This window comes from Schistocerca nitens, chromosome 4 (assembly GCF_023898315.1).
Source record: "Schistocerca nitens isolate TAMUIC-IGC-003100 chromosome 4, iqSchNite1.1, whole genome shotgun sequence".
In the NCBI taxonomy this organism is placed as follows: domain Eukaryota; kingdom Metazoa; phylum Arthropoda; class Insecta; order Orthoptera; family Acrididae; genus Schistocerca; species Schistocerca nitens.
Genome location: NC_064617.1, coordinates 528,200,578 through 528,226,711, shown reverse-complemented (window position 1 = coordinate 528,226,711; position 26,134 = coordinate 528,200,578). Strand labels below are relative to the sequence as shown.

Here is a 26,134-nt window from a genome sequence, read left to right as displayed (position 1 = left end):
TTATGTGCATTGTTTCCTATTTGTAATGTATGATTTAAGTATGTCATAGCATTTTCCTCTAATTCCATACTGATATAATTTCATCATTAATTTTGAGTGGTTCACACAATCAAATGCCTTAGATAGGTCCATAAAAATCCCACAGGTCTTTTGTTGCCTGTCAAGTAAATTAAGAATGTGCTCAATTATATCTGTTGATGCTGTTTTTGTTGACTTCCCTTCTCTGAAACCATGTTGTGATGAATGCAGTATACTGTACTTAGTTATTAAACTTACAATTCTATTCTTTATTATCATTTCATAGATTTTAGCAAATGTTGAGATCAATGATATTGGCCTGTAATTTCCTAATTCATCCCTGTTCCCTTTCTTAAATATTGGCTTCACTTTACTTACTTTCAGTGAATCTGGAAATATACCTTCTTCTATCGCAGCATTCAGCATGTGTGTCAATGGTTTTAATATACATTCCCTGCATTCCTTTATGAGATGTGATGTGACACCATCCAAGCCAGATGAATGTTTAATTTTAAGTTGTTTTATTAGGTTTGACACTTCTGCATCTGTTGTAGGTGTGAAAACTATAGTATGATTTGTATGTGGGGGTTTAACAATTTACTTACTGCATTTGTTTTATTTTGACTTATTAATTCGTCTGCTACAGTAATATAATGTCTGTTAAAAGTATTGGCTACTTCGAGAGGGTTTGCGTTGCTTTTTCCGCTCATCAGTGGGCAGATGTCCTCTGCCCGATTTGTTACTTTTCCTCTCTCTTCATTAATGAACGACCACAAACCTTTTGAGTAGTTCTTTCCCTTATCTATAGACATCCTGATGAATGATGCTTTAGTTTCTCTGATAAAACTACAGTACTCTTTCTTTTTTATTTTATACAGTGTGTTGTAGGCCTCAGTATTTTTTTGTTTGGAGAGGTCATAATACATTCTCAGATTATTTCTGGCATGGATTACTTCTCCAGTCACCCAGCTTTTCTTTTTTTGTTGCTGTTTGACAAGCCTTTTACTAACAGGACATGTAACATCATAATAATAATTGAATAAAGAATAAAATTGGTTCCATTCGGTGTTTGCATCTTTAGCTGCATATATTGTTTCCCAGTTTTCTGCCTCTAACATCTTTTTTAGCAGATTTATGTTATGTGGGTAGTTCTGTCTTCTCATCTCCCATATCTTCTGCACTGAATCACTAGTCTTTATATTTATGTCTATCATGATTGCAAAATGGTCTGCTAATGTGGAGTTTATTACCTGTGTGTCACAATAGCATGTAGGAATATTTGTTATTACATGATCAATAATAGTTTCACTATGCTTTGTTACTCTGGTTGGTTTATCTGTTTTTATTTTTAGATTGTATATGCACAATATGTCCAGTAGGGTCTTAGTATTGTCTGTATTTTTACTCGTGTCTATGTTCAGATCTCCTATAATGATCAAATAAGCATATGTTATTGAGAGGTGTTGGATTATATCTTCCAGCTGTTCAAAGAAGGTTTTAATTATACCATTTGGTGATCGGTACAAACCTAATACACAATATAAATTCCCAGCAATTTTAGTTTCCAGTGCTGTAGCTTCAAAGCTCAATTCTGTAGCATATTTTGTTATATTTATGGCTTTAGTTGATTTATAGTTAGAAAAAATGGCAACCCCACCACCTTTATAGGAAGTTCTGCAAAAACTGGCTACTTTCACATAATTCTTCAAGTTGTACATTCCTATGTGATTTTCTTTTAGCCCATGTTCTGTAACTACTAGAATGTTTGGCCTATACTCCTGTAATATTACCTCTAGTTCCTCTGTTTTATTGTTTATGTATTGAACATTTTGGTGAAGTATTCTAACAGTTGGCTTTGAATGTAATAGTTCCCCTTCCTGTAATATACTAAGCCCTTCACTTGCTCCCTTTGCTTCTGGTACTATGCAGTGTTTTTTTTTTCAGTTTGTGTCATTAAACCTGGATCGTATCTTTGTCCGGTGTTTATATTCCTCTCACTATTGTCGCACTGGTATTTAAGATGGACAGTTTTACTTACATCTTTTTCCATGTTCTCTTTCTGCTTACTCGGTACCATAAAAAATCCTCACTTAGTGTAGCAGGTCTCCTAGTTCTCAAGCATCTGTCTTGATTGGAAGCTGCTTCTGCTGTTGCTCTCCCAGGCCTCAGGTACCTCTTCTGTGTGGTTGCTGTTGCTGGTGGCTCCCGTGCTCCCCGACTTGGTGACTGCCCTTCTTTGTTAGCTGCTGGCACTGCTAATGACCTTTGTATGTTTTCCTCACATGCATTTTCATTGCCTTGAGGTAGTATTATGGGGTCTGCTGTTCTGGATGCTGTTGCTGATGACGACAGCTCTGCTGATGATTGTGGTGATTCTGCTGCTATTGTTTTATCTGACACTGCTGCTGAGAATATCTGAGCCTTTGCTGCTGCTACTGGTGTTTGTTGTAGCTCTGCTGCAGATAATGATGGTCCCACTGTTACAGACAACTCTTGTTTTGGCGGAATTGGGATTGGAGACACTTCCATTACAGATGACTCATTAATAAATTTAAGTATTTCGGCAGTAATAATCTTTTTCCCTTTTACGTTCATGTGGAGACCATGTCTTGTGAACCATGTCTGTGAACACTGTTTATCTCTACGAAAGTCATATTCTGGAAACCTCTACATATTTTCTCAAATAGCCTGTTTGCTGTAACAATCTCGATGTTTACGCACGAATTTTCCATCAGATCGTGTCTCCTGGGGATACTAACAATGTAGAAATGCACTCGAGGCATCCTTTTGATTGTTTCCTTTAGGATTCTCGTTGCATGCGAAGTTTCATTACAGTAAACATCATTTGCGCCTCCTATTATGATGCAGCTGTTACCCGTCGTTAATATGTTGTCACTGTTTTTCAGAATTTCGCGTAATGGCGCGCCTGGTTTGATGATGCCTGTTACATTAAGGTCTGGGTGATTTCTTCTCATAATTTCCGTAACTCCTCTCCCATGACTATCTGCAAAAATATATGTCTGTTGCTTGTGTCCTTGCTTATGCATAACGGGGTTGTTTACTTTTTTTTCTTTACGAATATTTACCTTGTGTTTTTCTCCGTTTAATCCACTTGTATATTTTTGAGTGGATAGTTTGTTCATATTTTAATCCATAGATGCACTATTAACACTTTCTTTTCTTGCGTTTAATTCACTTGTGTCTTTTTGAGTGATCAGTTCGTTCATATTTCTAGTTACAGTTGTACAGTTTACACTTTGTACATTTGGTTGTGCAGACCAACGAATTTTATGGCTAGCATTAATGAGATCTTGTTGCCTTGACGATTCAGACAGTTCCCATATGGTTAGTACCAAATTTTCCATTGTTTTTATATATTTTTTTATAATGTCAAGTTCTTTTTGAAGTTCGTCATGCACGCTGTCTTCTATTCCCGCGTAGCACTTTTCACTCTCGATCTCGCGGCCGTTACACTCTATGTCACATTTACACTGTATTTGTAAATCTTCTTGAGCATAGCAGTGTGAATGGCACCATTTATGTTTAAACACGCATATTCTAATTCCATTTAGCACTATTTCGTCACAAACAATACACTTGATTGAAATTAAGTCCTCAAAAACTGCAGAGCGGTTTAAAGTTACGTGTACACTTGCCGCCATATTGGAACATACATTCCATGTAAAAGTTGCATTTCATCCATGACAGTACACCCATAGTTAAAGAAATATAAGAATGTAACTAAAAGTAGAAATCAAATTAATGTAACCATGTGTTGTTCAGAAAGTTTCTTTCTCTTGGTATACATCTACTAGCTGCCCCATCATGCTTTTCTGTATAAAATTTTGAATAATCAAACTAAGTGTGTGGATATTTTTTTTACACCACAACTTTTTATAACTAATACGGTTAAAATATTCTCTTCACTTCTCTTCACATATTTGCTTATTCCTGTCCCTTTAGAATGGAAAACCAATGTCACAATGAAGTACCTTTTTGCCATGATGGTGTTTTGTTCACTTTTTGAGTTTGTCACAAAATTACTATGTTATTAATAGTGGTAATATTACATACCACTTGGAGCAGAGTGATGGCAAAGACAAAAACTAACAAGCAGCTAAATCCCCGTTCCCCAGTTGCATATGTATTTGATACAAAGACTGGGTGCAGATGAAGGAAGCTTTCTTTTATTGCAGCTGAAATGCTTGTATAATGAGCTAAATGTCAATTCTAAATTTAAATTAATTTGGGTGAAAGTAAAAATAAAAATGTCATCTGTAAGTTGTTGTTTATATTAACCATCTCAGTCAAATGTCAACTGCTGGAACATCGAGAGAAAATTTGAACAATACGTCATTAAATTTTTCTAGTCATGGCATGGTAATAGCAGGTAACAACAGTTGTTAGTAAGTTATTTTTTGAGTTGTGTAGTGCCAGAGAAAAAAATAGTACTAAATATGTTTCAATTAATTATGTTCAGAAAATAATTACTCTATTAGCTGAGAACAATAATATCTTTGATCTCATAACTATAGACAGGTTCAGACATATTAACTAAGTTATTTAAAAGGATGGCACAAATGGCCACAAGCTTGTTACTGCTTCATTGGTTATGGCTGTGTAAACATATATGAACAATTACCCAAACGCAAATCCTGTGTAATGAGAAATGTTAAAGGGTGGGAAATAAGTCCATAGTTTAGTGACAGAAAGTGCAAAGGGAGATAGATATCCAAAAGAGGCACCAAACTTGTTGACAACCAAAAGCTGAATGGGAATAAAAATGAATGCAAAGACTGCTGTGGAGGAAGCATTTGAGGAATTTTGAAGTGAAGTCTAATGGTATATGTCAGGAATCTGTACTTGGCCCGCTTCTATTCAGCCTCTTTGTCAGCAATATCAAAGTCTGTGAGAAGGATCAAAACTACTGTATGCTTATAATGTGGCATTAGTTAATGTAGAATAAAACCTGGAAACACTGGAGAGAAGTGCATTTATGGCAACAAATAACACAGTACAGTGGCTCATATGGAGTGACATAACTATAAATCTTAAAAAAAAAAGAATATGTTCATGGTGTTCACAAATAGTGAAAAGGAAAATCACATAGATATGTTCATAAAATTCATAGATGAAACAAGATTGGAAGAAGTTACCTCTTTAAAGGTTTTGGGAATTACAGTTGACAATAAGCTCCAATGGAGACAACATTAGACAATGTCTCTTGCAAATTAAGCACCATAATATTTGTTATGGAACAGCTTGCACATTATGATAACAAAAAAATCCTACATACAGTGTACCATGCACTGTTTGAACCTTACTTATGGTATGAAATTTCCATTTGGGGTAACTTCAGCAGTAATATAAAAATAATTTTTTCTGCAATCTAAAAATATTGACTTTTCCATCACTGTACGTGTACAAAACAATAATTTCATTAAGAAAAGGCAATACAGTACTAGTAAAAAATAAAAATGCCCATATATGTGAGACAAGAAATAAAAGACACCTGAGAAGCTTACTTCACAGACTGAGCACTGCTGAAATAGTTCCTTGATACTCAGGTGTGCAATTTGGTAAAGCATCTTCCCAAGAGTGTACAAGACAGCATGAGCAAAAGACATACACAAAACTTCTAAAGGATTACTTAATGGAAAAATAATGTTATCATGTAGATAAATGCAGTGAAACCTCATCTAATGAGATCCTCCCATAATGCACAATTTGCATAATGAGCAAAACAAACTGCAAAAAATGACTAGCTTATTGAGCGATGTTTCGTGTAATTAGTGATGAAGTTGTTTCACATAATTAGTGATGACGATTTAGTGTGATGTCACCAGCCATTTACACGTGGGGGAGTGGGGGGTGGGGATGGGAGGGGGTGCGGTGGGGGGAGAGGGGAGGGGGTGGACGTTTGACAATATGAACACCTGTCATTGTTGGCAGCAACATACAAACAATATTATTAGTACATACTGCAGTCTGGGTTTAGTGTTCTTTCTGCTATCATTTTAGTGCAGCTTGTGGTCACACATTTTTCTAAACTTGAGTTCACAAAGTGTTTTTTGTGTGCTTGTTTTAATAACCTTTGTAGAAAAGTCCCTGAAGATAAAGCCGCAAGAAGATGACCATAAGAGAAAGAAAATACCCTTTGAAATGAAACGTAAAATCATTGAAAAATGTGAACGTGGTGTGAGCATTGCTGACTTAGCATGCACATACAATTGGACTTCATCAACTATTTGCACTATCCTAAAGAATATGGACAAGATTAAGGAGTGGATAATACTGGACGGTTGCTTCTTATATGGATAAATGAAAAAAAAAAAAAATGCTTAAAGTCCAGAAGAGCATGTTAAATGTGATGTGGAGATCCAACAATAAGGCTTGGATGACATGTTATGTTTTTTGTGATTGGATTAATGAAGTGTTTTGTCCTTTGTTGAAAAAATACTTGCTTGAGATGACTCTGCCACTCCATGTCTTGCATGCTATGGACAACATTCTGGACCATTCTCCAGGCCTCCAAGACCAGAACATTGAAGAATTTCAGTTAATCAAGATCCATTTTCTGCCTCACTACACCACACCATTACTCCAGTCTATGCACCAGACGATTATTTCTAACTTTAAGAAGCTTTACAATAAAGCACTCTTTGAGCATTGCTTTGAGTTGACTGAAGCTTCCAATCTCACTCTCAGAGAATTTTGGAAATATCAGTCCAACATCATTGCCTGTGTCAAGATGATTGAAAAGGTGTGGGAAGAGAACTCTCACTTCTGCTTGGAAGAAGATTTGACCAGAGTGTGTTGTCAAATGTGATTCTTGAGGCATTTGAGTCAGAACCTGTGGAGCCTATAGTCAACAAGATTGTGTCTTTGGCCAAGAGCATCAGACTAGAAGTGGATAACAATGATATTGATGAGCTTGTGGAAGATCATAGCCAAGAAATTACCACCAAAGACCTTATGGAGTTTCAGTGTGTTTCACAGCCCGAAGTTTCTAGAGGAATTCTTCAGAGGAGAAGGAGGTGGTAACAGCAAAGCAGCAATGTTCTGGCACAATAAGAGAAATGCTGAAAGAATGGGAATCAGTTGCATCGTACATTGAAAATCATCACCTCAATAAAGCAGTGGCTATGTGTACTACAAATTTATTTGGTGATAATGCTGTCCTTCATTTTTCCAAGTGTTGAAGTGTTGGTAGAAATGAATGACTATAGATAGCATCCTAGTAAAAAAGAATTAGTTGTGTATCATGAGTAGTATATTACATAATACTTTATGTATAATTTTCTTTGAATAAATGACATGGATAAGATAAACCTTTTAGTACTCTTCCTGTGTGAAATGCATTATCATAGTTTACACTAATTTATATGAGATAAATTGTATTGCTTAACGAGTGTGTGATGGTGCCCAATAATGACTGAGATGGATTCCATAGGATTTACATCAAGTGAAGTAGCTCACTGAGGCATCAACGTGGGTTCACTATAATGCTCCTCAAGCCACTGTAACACAGTTCTGGCTCTGAGATATGGACAGTTATATTGCTGAAAGATGACATCGCTGTCAGAGAAGACATCAAGCATGAAGGGATGAAGGGATGGTTCACAGCTGTCAGTGTGTCTTTGATTATGACCACAGGTTCCATGCAAGCACGGGAGAATGTCTTCTGCAGCATAATACTGCTCCCACCATCCTGTGTCCATGGTGTGCTGTACGTTTCAAGCCACTGTACACCTCAGTGAGAGCCTTTGTGGAGATGATCATCGACCTAGTGTAGGAAAAATGTGATTCACCCGAAGAGCCAACACATTTACATTGAATGAAGGTCAAATCCCAATGATCCTGTGTCCACTTCAGTCATAATTAATGCTATTGTTGGGTCAAGATGTGAACACATATGGGTGGTCTGCTGTGGAGCTCCATGTTCAACAATGTACGATGAATGGTATGCTCTGAAACACTTGCGCATGCACCGGCATTATGCTCTTTTGGCAATGATGCCACAGATCACCATCTGTCCTACTTTACAGAGCAGACAAGCCTCTTGAGATGCTCTTTCACAGGCTGTGCACAATAATAATCTGCCCTCTATCAGAGTCACTTATCTCATTGGATTTCCCCATTTGCAGCCCATATCTTCGGTAGGGTGATCCCTCGTCTGTGTCTGCTCTATTTACACACTTTTTTTACTGCATCAAGTGCCCACAATGCCATCAGTCCGCATCCAACATCAGAGTAGGCAGTAGTAATAATGTTCTGGCTAATCAGTGTATATTGTAATCAATTGAAAATATTGTAGTATGATGTACACAAATAATGTATAGTACATAATTTTATATTGTATTACATAAGGTAAATATTTTAAGATACTAGGTTAAGTTGATCTTTTCTATACTACAAATACATTCTGTACCCAGCGTAATCAAATGGGATCAAATAAAAATTAATAATAAACATTATTCAATCAATTGATCTGGCATTTTCACAAAAGAATCTCAAAAAGTGGAGGCCCTATAGATGTCAATTAATGAGTAACAATAACCTTTCCAGTCACTAAATGATGATGTACTGAAACTGAAGGTGTCAAGTGATAGTTGAATTCTACAGCCTCTTCTTCTGATTACTAGATACATTAAAAAATGGGGTTAAAGGTTTATGAATCACAAGCTAATCAACGTTATTTGATGAAGGCTGCTAGATCTGAAGGAAAACATGTTACTTTAAACTTTGATTCATGAAAGAAATGACCTGTCTTTTAATAGACATTATTCAAATTTTATGGAGTGATTTAGAGTATCCATGTGACCATGTGACCAGAAAAAGTTGCAGTTTGTTCTACTTTTAAGATACATCACAGAACGAATGCACATAACTGTGAATTTGATAACACTTAAGTAATTTTACTGTCTAGTTATAGATAATATTTTGTGCATCATTCTATTGAATTTTTTTGGTGATATAAGAACGTTTCTGTTGGAACCAGGACAGATGTGCACCTAGCAGTGGATTATGCACCTAACCGTCATGTGAAACTAAAATAATTCCATTTAAGCTTTAGATCTAGTATTCAGATTTCTGTAATTCATTTTGATCAGAACCTTCCTTTGTCCTTAACAGAAAAATTATACTGTTATGAAATACTACACTGCTGGCCATTAAAATTGCTACACCAAGAAGAAATGCAGATGATGAATGGGTATTCATTGGACAAATATATTATACTGGAACTGACATTTTCATGCAGTTTGGGTGCATAGATCCTGAGGAATCAGTACCAAGAACAACCACCTCTGGCCATAATAATGGCCATGATACGCCTGGGCATTGAGTCAAACAGAGCTTGGATGATGTGTACAGGTACAACTGCCCATGCAGCTTCAACACGATACCACAGTTCATCAAGAGTAATGACTGGCGTATTGTGACAAACCAGTTGCTCGGCCACCATTGACCAGATGTTTTCAATTGGTGAGAGATCTGGAGAATGTGCTGGCCAGGGCAGCAGTCCAACATTTTCTGTATCCAGAAAGGCCCATACAGGACCTGCAACATGCGGTCGTGCATTATCTTGCTGAAATGTAGGGTTTCACAGGGATCGAATTAAGGGTAGAGCCTCGGGTTGTAACACATCTGAAACATAATGTCCACTGTTCGAAGTGCCGTCAATGCAAACAAGAGGTGACCGAGACGTGTAACCAATGGCACCCCATACCATTATGCCAGGTGATACACCAGTATGGTGATGAGGAATACACGCTTCCAATGTGCGTTCACCGTAATGTCGCCAAACATGGATGTGACCATCATGATGCTGTAATCAGAACCTGGATTCATCCGAAAAAATGATGTTTTGCCATTCGTGCACCCAGGTTCGTCACTGAGTACACCATTGCAGGTGCTCCTTTCTGTGATGCAGTGACAAGGGTAACCACAGCCATAGTCTCCAACCTGATAGTCCATGCTGCTGCAAACATCATCAAATTGTTCGTGCAGATGGTTGTTATCTTGTAAATGTCCCCATCTGTTGACTCAGGGATCGAGACGTGGCTGCACGATCCATTACAGCCATGCAGATAAGATGACTGTCATCCCGACTGCTAGTGATACGAGGCCATTGGGATCCAGCATGGCATTCTGTATTACCCTCCTGAACCCACCGATTCCATATTCTGCTAACAGTTATTGGATCTCAGCCAACGTGAGCAGCAATGTCGCGATACGATAAACTGCAATCGTGATAGGCTACAATTCGACCTTTATCAAAGTCGGAAACGTAATGGTACGCATTTCTCCTCCTTACACGATGCATCACAACAACATTTCACCAGGCAACGCCGGTCAACTGCTGTTTGTGTATGAGAAAACGGTTGGAAACTTTCCTCACGTCAGCACGTTGTAGGTGTCACCATCGATGCCAACCTTGTGTGAATGCTCTGAAAAGCTTATCATTTGCATATCACGTCATCTTCTTCCTGCCGGTTAATTTTTGCATCTGTAGCATGTCATCTTCATGGTGTAGCAATTTTAATGGCCAGTAGTGTATCTGTTGCATATGGATGGATGTAGGGTGCACTAGCAAATGTAAGGCCTTATTTTTTCTGTTGAAAATGAACACCCTTCATACTCTGCAGTGTTGACACTTTTATTGTACCCAGATGACCAGTTTCAACAGTCTTATGCTGCCATCATCTGATTTTATGGAACTTGCTGTAAAACTGCAGTGTTACATTACATGAAGTCAAAGCACAAAAGACACTCCCCACATATACATGTCTTCATAAAAATCCAGTTGATAAAATACATACAGTTAGTAAAATGCTCACAGATGGTAAAAAGCACACAGTTAAAATCCTTGTATTGTTCATGCATGCTGGTGGCAAACATTCTCACAAACTTGCTGTACAGCACTACGCTGCCAGTGGTGAGTTAACATAGAGGCAGCAGACCACTACAAAGTTACCTATCCAGTGATTATGGTGTACGAAGTGTGTTCATTTAACCATACCAGTCATCCCACAGCACAGCATGTGTACCTTGAAAAAAAAAATTTCTGTTATCAGAGAATATTTTCAGAAACAAATGTAAAATTAGATTTACTTCAAGGTAATAAGTTACTATTCCCAAATTACAAGAATTACAGTAGATAATGTCTGCAGCAGTCTGAGATTACTTGGAGGTGACACTATTCTGTACAGAGACATGACAGCAGTAAAAAATTATTGAAAATTCATGACAGACAAACACAGTCAATACTTGACAACTCACATTAAAGCAAGTGTAATTAACATATCTGAATAGTAAACATGTTCTATATTATTTAACTACACTATAGGAAACAAACTGTAATTCAATAGAGCAAGACAGTCCCAACTGTCAGAAAGTTAGATGTTACCATATGCAATAATTTAACATAGACTTATCACATGAGTGTAATTATTAGGATGGCAGATGCTAGGATGAACATCACTGAAAGAATTCCTAGAAACAGTAACTACCTTACAAAGAAGGTTGCATTGAAAATTCTCATCTATCATGTTCTTGGATGTTGTTCCTCTGTCCGAAATAATTACCAAGGAGTTTGTAACTACCATCTACAGGTTAGTGGTTGCCTAGCCTGATTTACTTGTATTGGATAATTAGGGGGAGCGGAAGGGAGATAGAGAGAGAGAACGAGAGAGAGAGAAAGCATGCACATGTTTCTAATGCCTAGACAGTTGAATGAAAAAAATTAGAATAAAACTGAGACTTCCAATGATTCTTTTATAACACACTGGTAATAGGGAATTGTCACACAGCTCCCAATACATTTACTCCTTAACAAGATTTTATGATGGTAACAAATGTCAGTTTCATTTCAGTTGTGATTTGCACAATCTTAATACAAAACTAATTTCCATATAGACTTTGACTGTTCATCTAGGGTTCCAGGTGAAGTTGTGTGCTCAGGCTCAAAGGTATTCAACAAGATACCATGTAACAAAAAACAAGAACTTGGGAATTCCCACAAGTTCAAAAGGAAGATAAAATATTTTTAATACAGTGGCCAGATTAAGTTTCTATGATTTGCTTGTCTTTTTGGCTGTTTGAGGCTTCCTGGTGTAATAACTGCTTGAAAGGTTTTTGGTCATTGTGTTGTCATGGGACCTGCACAATATTTCAGTGATGCAGCTGCAACATCGCTTTTGGATGTATTATAGGTAGCTTTGGTGGCAAGCCAATTTGTCTAGTAGCTCACTAGAAAAGTGTGAGCATCTATCCTCATGGCACATATGCTTTTACAGTGAGCTAGCATATAAATTGGCTTGCCACTATACCTCCCCACAAGTTAATGTAAAAATGACAAGCAGCGGGTTCATTGAAATATTGTGCAGTTTATTCAACAGCATCTATTGAGCTACCCAAGAATCTTTCAGTCCAGTTGTCTTTTGTTAATGTATACATTGACCCAACCCACTTCTCTGGTGATTCTCATTCTTGATGGGATCCATGGGATGTGATCAATAAAGGAATGAATGAGTGAATGAGTGAGTGAATGAGGTGAACCTCATGAACTTCTGGATAGTAGACACAAGCTTCAGTTTTTGAAGCTGTTGGTGCCCCAATGTAGAGTATGGAAAAAAGGGTGCATAATTTCATTTTGTACAGAATTTACATGATGAATAACTTTCTGTGTACAGAATTGTGCAAGAGAATATAAAATATTGAATTGAGATAAGTGAAATTCTAATATCAACAGGGTTTATTATTATATGTAGTGATAAAAGTTATTTAATATGTATGTGACAAAATGACTAGCAACTATTTTAAAGTAACAGCAAAAATAAAATTATTACAGGCAGAATTAAAGATAAAAGAAAGGAAGCTGTAAAGGCAGAAAAAGTATCAAAAGAGATGAATTCATTCATTCATTGCATTCCATAGATCCTGTCTGAAAGAGAACCTTCAGGAATTTGGACTGAATCCACATGTGCAATAAAAAAGAAAAACATTTGCTAGAAACTAATTCTCTATCATATACTAATAATAAACTACACTACATTGATGTATACTCTTTGTGCTGAAAAAGAGTGAATTTAGCATAAATTAACAGAAAACACACTTCTTTAATCTTCTTCTCTCTCTCTTTTCTGAATAACAAATAACTACTTGCTTTGAGAGGAGAGTATTACATACAATGAACATTTATTGTCATTTTAAATCTGTGGAATCAGGTGCAAAAAGAAAAGCAAAGTTTAGACCTAATGGAAGGGAATACTCAAGTTAATTTATACCCATTCACAGAAGATGATGTTATATATCTGGATTTCATAGCACATATTACAGTTTCAGAGACAACTCACTCGCAGTTGTTCATCCCATTCTTCATGTCTTCTGTGTTGGTGACAAGATTAAAAGGCTGTCCATTCAGTCCACTCTAGCCAGGGAGCAGCACCCCAGACACTGATTCACAAATCGAATGGATCTCTCAGCTTAAATGAGAGTTTTAAGCCAGTCAATGCTTGATCTATCATTACAGAAGAAATAACTTCTTTTTAACTTTGCAGTATACATCTTGCTTGGTAATTATCCAGTTAATAAAAATATCTTCACTGAGAATTCATATTTAAGAGAGAAACCTGTAGAATGAACAAGAGTTGGTGTTTTGGAAACCAGGAGGTGGAATATGATTGCATTTCACTCTCTTGCAAGAACATAACATTTGTAAACTTTTGTGTAAAAGCAACTTTCAGAAAAAGCCTGTCTCCTCCTCATTTCTGTTGAAACATTTGTAATTATTTCTGTTTGTTCTTTTAGAATTTGACATATAAATTTATATTATCATAAGGTTGGATGTAGATTATTTACACCTTACTGCCAAATGATGTCTCTGTCAAGTATTGTTACACAAATATTGATAAGCAGTCATTTTTAAATCTTGTGTTTGAAGCTTTAGCAAATATTTTATTACTTTTTTTTCTAGGAGAGAAGTAGTGAATTTATATTTTTTGTGACATTGTTTCAAGTCCAATACTGAATATTGTAAATTGAGTGAAATGGAAATAGTTATTAACTGCACAGATTGTATTAAAATAAAGAATGATATGAGCAAAGGCCAGACATAAAAATGTACTAGATATGAAAATTTTTAATTTATACACCACATAACATACTGGTCGCCCAAATATAACACTAACAATAATAATAATAATAATAATAATAATAATAATAATAATAATAATAATAATAATATGTTCAAATACGAGTCTCTAACTGCAGGGATCTTTTTTTAGGGTGCTGTAGAAGAAGTACGTATCATTGCTGGCCCTCATGGATACCTGAAGCAATGCCCTCTGTTAGATTCAAGCTGCCCTACATGTGGGCAGTTTTCTTTGCTGCAGAGTACAGTTGAGCAGCTGACACAGAATCTGTATGATCTCTCACAAAAAGTGAGTGGCCTTCATCTTCTATTTCTTCTTTTTACCATGAAAATATTGAATTTTCTGGAAGTGTCAATGTATTAGCGCAATACACTTTTTAATTATTTATTTATATAGTAAAATTGTTCAAGCACATCAGAGAAAAATTACCAGAACTTAGATGGAAATGTTAATTTAGTACACTGCCGAAAAAGATTGAAGCTATGGTCTGAATCAGAACCTATTTGAAAAAGTCTACCTTTGCTGACTAGGTAAAGAGGTTAAGAAACAATGTTTTATTTGGCAGGTTCCTTGAGAAAAATTTATTTTTAGCATATCAGAGCTGTTTATTGAAACATGTACCTAAAAAGTTATCATTATACCTATTCCAAACTTATGCCATTTATTGATTGTTTATATTTTGATATTCTGGGGGGAGGGGGGAAAAATAAACAAAAGGAAATTGTTCACATTATTTTTATCTTCACTTCTTTTTGTCTACTATCTAAGCCAGTATTCTGTGGTATCACTATTTTTAATCATCATCAGCATTCTTTTAGCACAGCTTAAACTGCTGCAAGTGAAATGAGTAGGATTGACATTTACAATTTTGGTTGTCACAAATATTGGGCTGTTTCATCAGATTTGTTGCTGTTTCCAAAGTGAACCTTGCATTGGGATGTAATTTCACAGCTTAAATTCCTGTGAATGTAGTGAGAACCAATAAAATTTCTAATCATGATTTTCACAAATATTTGGCTAAGTCTTCCCCACTTTCAGTCCCATCGTACATCACAATGAGTGTTCACAACATTGCTACGTAAAACATGGAAGTCTGCCACTGACACCTATCTATATTTGTACCTTCCTTGCATAAATGTAGGCCCTACACTATTGCTGAGTAATTGCCCAATTTTGAAATCACTTCAGTTCTGACTACAAGTGGTTCTGGCAAACTGCAGTTTAAATGTGGTAGATGTTCATAATGTTCATATATGTAGATGGTGCACATTCCCATGGCTGGCAGCATGACCAAATTTACTGTCTGTTCACCATTCCCCTCCAAACATTTGCTTAGTTCTCAGCCAGTCTGACGTTAATGTTTCTCCTCTAACAATTCCATGCTCCATTGCCAAAGCTCATCTGTAAATGTAAATGACCCCTATATTGATATGTTATACGATGTAAAAATGTAGTTTAGTTTTCAAATGTAAGAACATGCTGTATTTTTTGAATGACAAATTTGGGAAAATACCACAAATATAAACAGCCCAGGCTTGGGTGCTCAGTATGTGTTACAGTAAAGTACAATTCTGGTGAGAGCACATACATGGTCCTGTCATATTAATGTGTCCAGCTGTCAGAAGCCTGAATAAATACCTTTTGTAATGTGGACCACTGTGAGATGTGCAGGAAGAGAGTCACTGAGGTTCTGGGAGGTACCAACACGTATGTGGAGCCATGCTGAGTCCAGTGCTGTGGCTGCCTGCTCTAGGTTTCTCAGTTCAGGATCCCAAGCATGAACAGTCTGTTTGATGTGGTCCAACAGACTCTTGAAAGGGCTTTAACCTGGGAAATTTGGTTACCAGGGTAGTGTGGTAAACTCATCCTTGTGCTCTTCAAACCACACATGTACACTGCAAGCTGTGTGACATGTTGCACTATGCTGCTAATAGATGCCACCCTGGCAGATTAAAACTGTGTGCCCAACCGAGACTCGAACTCGGGACCTTTGCCTTTCGGTGGGAGATGAGATACTGGCAGAAGTAAAGCTGTGAGTACCGGGTGTGAGTTGTGCTTCGGTAGCTCAGTTGGTAGAGCACTTGCCCGCAAAAGGCAAAGGTCCCAAGTTCGAGTCTCGGTCGGGCACACAGTTTTAATCTGCCAGGAAGTTTCATATCAGCGCACACTCCGCTGCAGAGTGAAAATCTCATTCTGGAAACATCCCCCAGGCTGTGGCTAACCCATGTCCCCGCAATATCCTTTCTTTCAGGAGTGTTAGTTCTGCAAGGTTCACAGGAGAGCTTCTGTAAAGTTTGGAAGGTGGGAGACGAGATACTGGCAGAAGTAAAGCTGTGAGTACCGGGTGTGAGTCGTGCTTCGGTAGCTCAGTTGGTAGAGCACTTGCCCGCGAAAGGCAAAGGTCCCGAGTTCGAGTCTCGGTCGGGCACACAGTTTTAATCTTCCAGGAAGTTTCATATCAGCGCACACTCCGCTGCAGAGTGAAAATCTCATCCTGGAAACATCCCCCAGGCTGTGGCTAACCCATGTCTCTGCCATATCCTTTCTTTCAGGAGTGCTAGTTCTGCAAGTTTCGCAGGAGAGCTTCTGCTAAAGTTTGGAAGGTATGAGACGAGATACTGACAGAAGTAAAGCTGTGAGTACCGGGCATGAGTCGTGCTTCGGTAGCTCAGATGGTAGAGCACTTGCCCGCGAAAGGCAAAGGTCCCGAGTTCGAGTCTCGGTCGGGCACACAGTTTTAATCTGCCAGGAAGTTTCATATCAGCGCACACTCCACTGCAGAGTGAAAATCTGATTCTGGAAATCTTAAATTATTGATTCTTCATCCTCCAATTCAGATCCCACCAGTCCAACCATGATGACTTTTTCTCATAACATATTCTCCATAGATGTTAAATAGAACCAGTGATAGCATGTGCCCCTGTCTAATTCCTTTACATTGTTCAAAAGGACTTGAAATAGTTTTATCTAGTCTGATTATTGCTTTACTATCAGAGTAGAGATTTATGATAAGGCCAATAAGATGGTCAGGAATTCCCATTTCAGATAGTATGTTCCACAGTTTTATCTAGTGAAAATAGCTTAAAGCCTTGCTATAGTCCAGGGAACAAAGAACTAATGGGGCATTGAATTCTCTACATTTTTCAGTTAGCTGTCTGACATTGAGAATCTACTCTCATGTTCCTTTATTATGCAAAAATTGGTCAGCAGCTACTTCTGTGTTGGTTAGAGGTATGCCATCTTCATCTTCTATAACCCATGTTCTTTGTTTGTAGGATCCTGTTAGTTTCTTTATTTCATTGAAATGCACCTGGTCTCATTGCTGTCCCACAGTTTCTTGGTTCTCTCACATGTTTCACTGATGGAATTTTTGTCTCTTCTACAGCTTCTCTGTATAAATCTCAATAATTTGCAGTACTGCTGAGTTCCCTGTAATCCTCTCATCTTCAGTACTTCCCTTTCCTCAATGATTTGCATGGTTTCAGTAGTAAGCCAGTTATTTTTATCTCTACCTTTCTGCTATCCTTAACTACTTCTTCACCTCTCCTTCAGCAAATGCCATTTCCCTGCAGATGTCATGTTATATGATCGGTTGAAAGTGTTTCTTGGACTTGATTACTGAAAATTTCAATTTCAGCATTTTTCTCTAATCTTCTCGCATTTGGAGATGTCCTTTCCTTTTTTACAGTTTCATTCTCAGTTAAAGGTATAGAAACTGATGGTCAGAACCATGGTCAGCACCAGAAGGAGTCTTAATGTTTTTAACTGACTATGTCCATTGCAAGCCGATTAGTGAACAGTCCATCTGATTATGGTATGTACCACCTGGTGAGGTCCAGGTGAAAAGTCCTCATGGATGCTGTTGGAAGCAGGTGTTGGTTATAATGAACTTATTTTCCTGACAGAACTGAATCAGGTGACCTCCATGATCATTTCTTTTACCAAAACCATGGCAGCTAAGTACTTCATTTGATGAGTCCCACTTCCCTACCTTAACATTATAAATCTCTTTGCACTGAGGTAACTTCCTTTTTTGGGTACTGTAGGCAGTTGGGAAGAAACTCATAAAATTCATCTAACACTTCATCATCAGCCGTTGAAGTTGGTGCAGATTTCTGTATTACATTTAGCTTGCAGTGTCTAGTGTTGAATTTTGCTAATATTATTTGGTTGCTGATAGGCTTGCACTCAGTCATCACAGCATTCCATCACTCGTGTACTAACAAGGCAACACCATTGATGCAGTTATCTGATATACCAGAAAAATATTCTGTTACCTGTTTTGAAGTTCCCAGTGCCTTTCCAATCAGTCTCTGCTAATCCTAATATCCCGATTTTAGTTTGCTGGCATTCTCTTTCCACAATCTGTAGATTTCCAATACAGCATAATCCTCATACATTCCAGGTCATAATCTTGTGTACATTCCTCTGAAGGTTCATAGTTTTTCTTGCAGTTGTACAGATATAGAGTGGTGCCTTGAGTATTTACAAGATAAATGGCTATGCAAATGAGGTCTTTGCCACAATTCAAACTTAACTGAATCAAAAACTTTTTTCATGTAATTTAACCAAGATGTGAGAAACTGTATGACACTAATGGAAACAGAACTGGTTGTGTAGTGGATATAAAGTTACTAATATAGGAAATAAAAGCATACTATGAAAGGGACTTTTGAGGACAGTGTTTTCAGGGCATCACTTCCTAATCACTTCACAGAAGTTTTTCTGTAAATTAAAAACATTGTAGGACTGTAGAAGTGAAACCAGGATTTCACAGATGTCAAACAGATATGGGCAATGGGTGCAGTGGGTGCAGAATCACTGATTGGGTGCTATAGTTCAATTGTTTTATCTTGGCGGTTCGCGCATGCCCACCCAGACGTGGGAGATTGCTGCATTGCCAGTTGCATGCGCCAAGAGAAGCAGCGCCATAATAGTTCGCAAACTTACGTTTAGGGGGGAGCATGCAGTTTATGAAGTAAAGCCACCAAGGCCCCATTAACCCTTTCGCTGCTACAGAGACGTGCTTCCCGTTCCGCGATGTGCGTGATTTCGTCATCATTGCACTGTTCGCCTGTGCACACACATGGTGTTTCAACTGCTTTGACACACTTTATCATTCGATTTCACAAAAACTATTTGCCCCAAAAATTTGATTTTTACACATCTTCTTGACTCATACCTTCCCCCCATAAAAGACTTAATTTTGTTTTGATGTTCAAAGCAGTTATTGTGCAGCATTAGATGTAGTAAACCATTGCACAAAATTTTGAAGAGTTTGCAGCGGCAAAAGTCCATAGCGTATACTTTCCATATGGTCGACTTTAGTTGACACTAGAAATTTCAAAAAATTACATTCAAACGAATAAAATTCATGAAGTAAGACACTTCGATATTGTTTTTAAAATAAAGAAAATATTAAGCACCGATCAAGATGTGAACTCAGAACATTTCGCTTCGCAGCCATACACTTTAACCATTACGCTAACGCAGCTCGTCATTCAATGTGTCTCCCGGAGGACTTTAAAACATCACGCAAAATACTGACAATCACTGTTGGTATGATTATGAATTACTCTCGTTTCGTCGAAGTACAATAGGAAATAAACAATTACCGCTGATCTTTATTGCGAAAAAGCGGTTAGTGAGAATGATACAGACACCTTTCCTTGCTATCGCTTGAATTAGGGGGCTTATTGCTTGTTTGGTTTCATTAATTAATAGAATATGAAGCAATTGGTATAAAGAATGCTTTTTCCAAACTTTCTATAACAGAAAGTCTGCTATCAAGACATTGCTTTTGTTCAATTACTTTATTTATGACTGAACGTTTCTAAAACTGAAGACACTCGTCCATGCTCTACACTGCAGTCGATCTCTGGCAACGTTGTTCGCTGTTCATTGGCTGACTGTGTTTTGTGACGTCAGATGCGCAGAACGAACCTAAACTCGGCTGCCGTCATAAATGACGCACACTTTAAATAAGACTAAAGAGGCCCACTTTGAACAGCATAGTCACAGAACTAGTACTGGAAGAACTCATAGGGAAGGAAAGCACATTGCCTCAATATGTAATGATGGAAAGATTGCAGAGCTGGTCCTGCTTGAGGCAGAAGGTGTAGGATAGAGTCAGTGGTGTGGTAATAAGGTAAGGAAGGCAGTAAAGAATGACAAAAAATTATTGGATAGCAGCCAATTGCAGTTGCCCACTAGTGCTAAAATGAATAGCCGCGGAATGGGCAGTTGTGATCTTTCTTTCTCAGTAGTTAAGAGACTCATCATTAGATTTATTGTTTTCTGCTAGTTATGGACATGCTGCAGGGGCTCAGAACTGAACTTAAGTCTTTTGACAGCAGCCCATATGGGTGTTTGGAGCGTAATGTCTATCAATGTGGTGCTGGGAGTCGGAGCTTTTTTATCTTTTTTTAATGCACTTCCAAGTGTTGATGATGGTACCAAATGATTGAGATAAGGCTTTAGCCTGTCAGAGTGTACAATTATGGCACAGTCTGCTATTGTAGTTCAGCATCATAGGTGATATGAGCTACAAAATCTGGTATGGTCTCTCATAAGAGAGGGAGAACTTCTTCATTTTTTCCTTTTTGAGCACAAGATTTCTCACCCAATCACATTGTAGGTATGGTGGTAAAGTGGCATCTTTATTACCCATCTTTGTCTGCTGAGCAGTTGCCTTGGGATTGTTTTGTTGCATTTTTCACATAATTTTATGTCTTTTAACTAGCCCTTCAACTTCACCTGAATATATAACCATTGACAACTTTAATACTTCAAAATAAGAGCTCATCTTTTGTGCATACCCAACATCATGAGAAAGTTGTCAAGATGACTGATGAATCCAGGTGTTATAGGCAGACACAATGTAAAGTGAGTACTTATTCCAATCATAATGAGTGTTGTTTAGATAATAAGAATGCATCTTACTGGTGGACTTGGTCTCAAGTTCAATTCTCCCATTCACTTTGGGATGAAACCTAGCAGTTTACAGATTTGTATGAATAATGAAGACATAGAATTTGTCCCTTTATCTGTCAGTATTGCATCAGAACTTCCAAAAGGTAAGACCAAATGTGTAACAAAAGCTTTCACTATCATCTCTGCTATCATGTCAGCAATCAGCTCCAAGCTAGATAAAATAGGAAATGATCAATATTTAATAATATATACTTGTTTTCTTGATGCGTCAATGGAAATGGTTCTAAGATGTCCAAAGGTACTATATCAAAAGATCTGGAGACCTCAGATAGTGTTTGCAGCAGAGTTCAAGTGCATCTTTCCAGGCTAGTGACAGACTTCATAATCATACTCACTCAGCTTTAAATCCCTTTGCATGAGTCAACTACTTGGGTCTTTTAAATTCAAGAGCAACAATAAGGCAGCAGGATCCATTACTATTGTGAAATGACTACTGACTTGAAATAGTTTATGCCAAACACCAGAGCCGACAACTCTTTATCAGTTGTGCTGTGCTTAATTTCTGTTTTGTGGAGCTAACCTAATGCGTAACCAGTTAGTCTCTTACTCCTGACTCAAAACACAATGTATGGTGTAATCACTAGCATCACAGGACAGGATAAATGGGTTTTCAAAGTCCAGATAAATTAACAGAGGAGATTTTGTCAGAACACCTTTAATTTATTTCATTATTGCTTCACATTCTGTGGTCGAGTTAAAATTCACCCCTTTTTCAGCAATTTTATTAAAAGCTTCTGACAGTGGCATAATCTTCCAGAAATATATGGTAATAATTAGCAGCAGGAGAACTGATTTTAATTCTTTAATATGTTTTGATTTGAGAAAGTTTTTAACCGCTTCTGTGAGATGTGGATCTGGTTTTATGCAACCAGAACTTACAATGTGGTCCATGTTGTGCCTGAGACTCCACTGAAGAACAATTCTCCAATTTTAAGCTTAAGATAATGTCTTGTAAATGTGGCAGTATGCTTCTCAGCCATTCAGAGTATTCCTCTATCATCTTCAAAAAGACAATGATATGCCAAATAAATGCTGGGTTTAAATCGAAGCATTAATAAATCTGTAAACTGCTGAAAAGTAACAGGTGCATTTCTCAAACCAAAGGGCATTCCAAGGAACTCACACAGTTAAACTTGGTGTCCAGCAGCACACCTGGAATTTCTTAATAGCCTGACTTCATAGCTAGGGAGGTTATACAATTCACAGTTTGTGTGTTGACACAAAGGCAGTAAGTTTTCTCACCAGAAATGATTTTCTAAGTATGATAACAACAGATAATACCCAAGGGCTAGAGAGAGGGTGAATTGTCCCAGTGTCATGAGTGCTGTCGAATGCTTTCCTTCATGACTGACTGTAGATGATACAGAATTAAGTAGCGATTTTGTGCTACTGGACTTGCTTTTTGTGTCAGAATTTCATGCTGTGTTAAATCTGTTGCTGATAAATATTGTCTATCCTCACACAGCCACATGAATTATTCCAATAATGAATATAACAGGTTTCTGCCTGGTCCTGATAAATGCAATAACTTTTCTTCCAAGTCAAGTCTAAGGGGTGGAGTGATGCACATACTTCTTGGCTCAGCAACATCTTTTAACTCTTTGTGGGATGCTTTTTGTGTCATTTCAGATTTTCCAGAAACTTAGTTTCTCCTGTCTGAGACTGCTGAATATCAGTGGCTGCTATTTCTTGTACACTGCCCAGTACTGTCCCACATGGAACTGTAACGTCTCATTTTCCAATGTTATCTAAACACAGGAGGACTCACAGCTCTCCATTTATGTTTTTAGCCTTACAAAGGCGCGACCGAGTGAGGTGGCGCAGTGGTAACACACTGGACTCGCATTCGGGAGGACGACGGTTCAATCCCGCGTCCGGCCATCCTGATTTAGGTTTTCCGTGATTTCCCTAAATCGCTCCAGGCAAATGCTGGGATGGTTCCTTTGAAAGGGCACGGCTGACTTCCTTCCCCATCCTTCCCTAATCCGATGAGACCGATGACCTCGCTGTTTGGTCTCTTCCCCCCCTAAAAAAAAAAAAAAAAAAAAAAAAATAAAATAAAATAAAAAAAAAATCCTTACAAAGGCGTTTCTTGTGTGCACCTGGAGACAGTTTAGAACTTTATTTCAGTTGAGAAGATCAGCCAGATAGATAGTTCAGTAGGCTATCGGATTCCAGTTGCCATCCAGAGAACTCTCTCCATTCCTTACGTATGATTTCAAGGGCACTGGCTTTCAACACTAAGATATTTAGTTTTGCATAATCCTGCAGATTAGGTCTTTTTCTGTGAGATACTCTTGTCTCTGCAGTGGTGTCACTGCCAGACTGGTACACTGCATCACCAAATTGGACAATTTGATTCTAAAAGTCAACAATGCCATGCAAGTGGTGCAAGAAATCATTCCAGAGAATGATGTCAAAGTCCTGTCTCCTTTTTCTGAGTACCTCCATCTCAAAAGTGTATTTCCTTGTATCAGTCTGTAGCTGAACACAGCATGGAATTTGGTGTGGTTTGCTTACAGGAGCCATGTCAAAAATTTATAACACATTTACAATGATTTTTGCACTAATAAATAATAACACTAAAACAAATAATAACACTATAAGGATATTTCTTGGAATATGTAACACATTGTATCCAGCTCAAATTTCCAGTTTGTCCAGCATGATTTCATCCACTGAGTAATAACATTTCAGCGTCAGCACCTCATATAGCTTTCTTTCAAGTGGACCTAAATTCATCTGCATTAACTTGTTCCCTTTTAATTTATTACAAATTTTCGTTCCCATGTATTGAGGTTCCTGGGCATACAGTCTGAGGCAGTAGGTGGGGAGCATAAAATTTTCTTTGTTTCTAGCATCATGTGAGTGGAAAAACTGGTTTCCCTCAAGTAATTTGTACCTGATGTACAAAAATATAATAATCTCATATGTGTATAGGGACTGCAGAGTTAATATTTTAAGTTTTCTAAAAATGGATGACATGTTCCTTTATCATTTGCAGTGCACATATTTCAAATGATATTTTTACTGTATTTTTAGTATCTGTACTATATTTGTTGAATTATCCCAATATTTTGTGAAAGGATTAATAGTCTCTGTCCACAGTCCACTAATGCAACAGAGAGGTGGCTTCAGACCCTGCTTCTTGCCAGGGAGGGGGAAGTGAGGGGGGGGGGGGGAATCCTGCTTTCTGCAATCATATTTACCATCTCTGTTGACACAAGAAAACTAATTGGGTTGACTGACTGTAATGGGAGCTTGGTGTGGTAATGACACCATCTCTGCCATTTCCCAGTCCATATCTCCTCAAGACCCTTGAAATCCTTCCTGGCCTTAGCCTTTCTGGCTGCAGTTGGCACTTGATTGGTTAACCTTTCTACAGTAGGTACTCCTAGGAGCCCCGCATGTATTAGCAGTGGGACCTGACCACATGAAATGCCCAGTTCATATCTGTGAGTAATTGCCCACCATCAAAATAGAAACTCACATTTTGTTGTTGAAGTACCTGTCAGATAACCACCTGGTCATCTCCTCCAATCTGGTGGCTTTATGCAGAGATTTGAGTGATATCACATACATTTGAGCATGTCTTGACAACTTCAGACATGTAACATTTAACTGAAACTCTTCAGGCCATCAAAACATTCAGCCAGCATGACAAACATTATGCAGGAATGCGACCACATTTTCAGAGTATTTGCTGAAAATGGATAGATGAAGGTAACTGCAGCAGAACTATTTACTGTGCTGAGCTGCAGTACAAGTAAAGGTCTACCGTCGTGTCCAACAGTGTCTTCAAGGACCTAACCAGACAGTTAGTTTCCACTGACCCACAGTTCTGGGTGACTTTCCCAAAATCTACCCTCTTTTCTAGACCCCTCCAGTTGTTTTCCTTCATCCCTCTTCCTTCCCTTTCAACCCTTCTGCCACTGGCTCCAAAAGCTTGCATAATTACAGGGTGTTACAAAAAGGTACGGCCAAACCTTCAGGAAACATTCCTCACACACAAAGAAAGAAAATATGTTATGTGGACATGTGTCCGGAAATGCTTACTTTCCATGTTAGAGCTCATTTTATTACTTCTCTTCAAATCACATTAATCATGGAATGGAAACACAAAGCAACTGAACGTACCAGCGTGACTTCAAACACTTTGCTACAGGAAATGTTCAAAATATCCTCTGTTAGCGAGTATACATGCATCCACCCTCCGTCGCATGGAATCCCTGATGTGCTGATGCAGCCCTGGAGAATGGCGTATTGTATCAGAGCCGTCCACAATACGAGCATGAAGAGTCTCTACATTTGGTACCGGGGTTGTGTAGACAAGAGCTTTCAAATGCCCCCATAAATGAAAGTCAAGAGGGTTGAGGTCAGGAGAGTGTGGAGGCCATGGAATTGGTCCACCTCTACCAATCCATCGGTCACCAAATCTGTTGTTGAGAAGCATACGAACACTTCGACTGAAATGTGCAGGAGCTCCATCGTGCATGAACCACATGTTGTGTCATACTTGTAAAGGCACATGTTCTAGCAGCACAGGTAGAGTATCCTGTATGAAATCATGATAACATGCTCCATTGAGCATAGGTGGAAGAACATGGGACCCAATCAAGACATCACCAACAATGCCCGCCCAAACGTTCACAGAAAATCTGTGTTGATGACGCGATTGCACAATTGCGTGCGGATTCTTGTCAGCCCACACATGTTGACTGTGAAAATTTACAATTTGATCACGTTGGAATGAAGCCTCATCCATAAAGAGAACATTTGCACTGAAATGAGGATTGACACATTGTTGGATGAACCATTCGCTGAAATGTACCAGTGGAGACCAATCAGCTCCTGATAGTGCCTGCACACGCTGTACATGGTACGGAAACAACTGGTTCTCCCGTAGCACTCTCCATACAGTGACGTTACCTTGTACAGCAGCACTTTCTCTGACGCTGACATTAGGG

The 26,134-nt window shown here is 38.1% G+C and overlaps 1 protein-coding gene across 1 annotated transcript in view; it reads left to right on the top strand.

The window, feature by feature from the left end:
* LOC126251303 (protein kinase C-binding protein NELL1-like) overlaps nucleotides 1-26,134 on the top strand; it is a 364,874-nt gene that overhangs the window by 65,140 nt on the left and 273,600 nt on the right. The window contains exon 4 of the mRNA XM_049951630.1: nucleotides 14,307-14,462. Coding sequence (XP_049807587.1) covers nucleotides 14,307-14,462 — 156 coding nt within the window. The remainder of the gene's footprint in view (nucleotides 1-14,306; nucleotides 14,463-26,134) is intronic.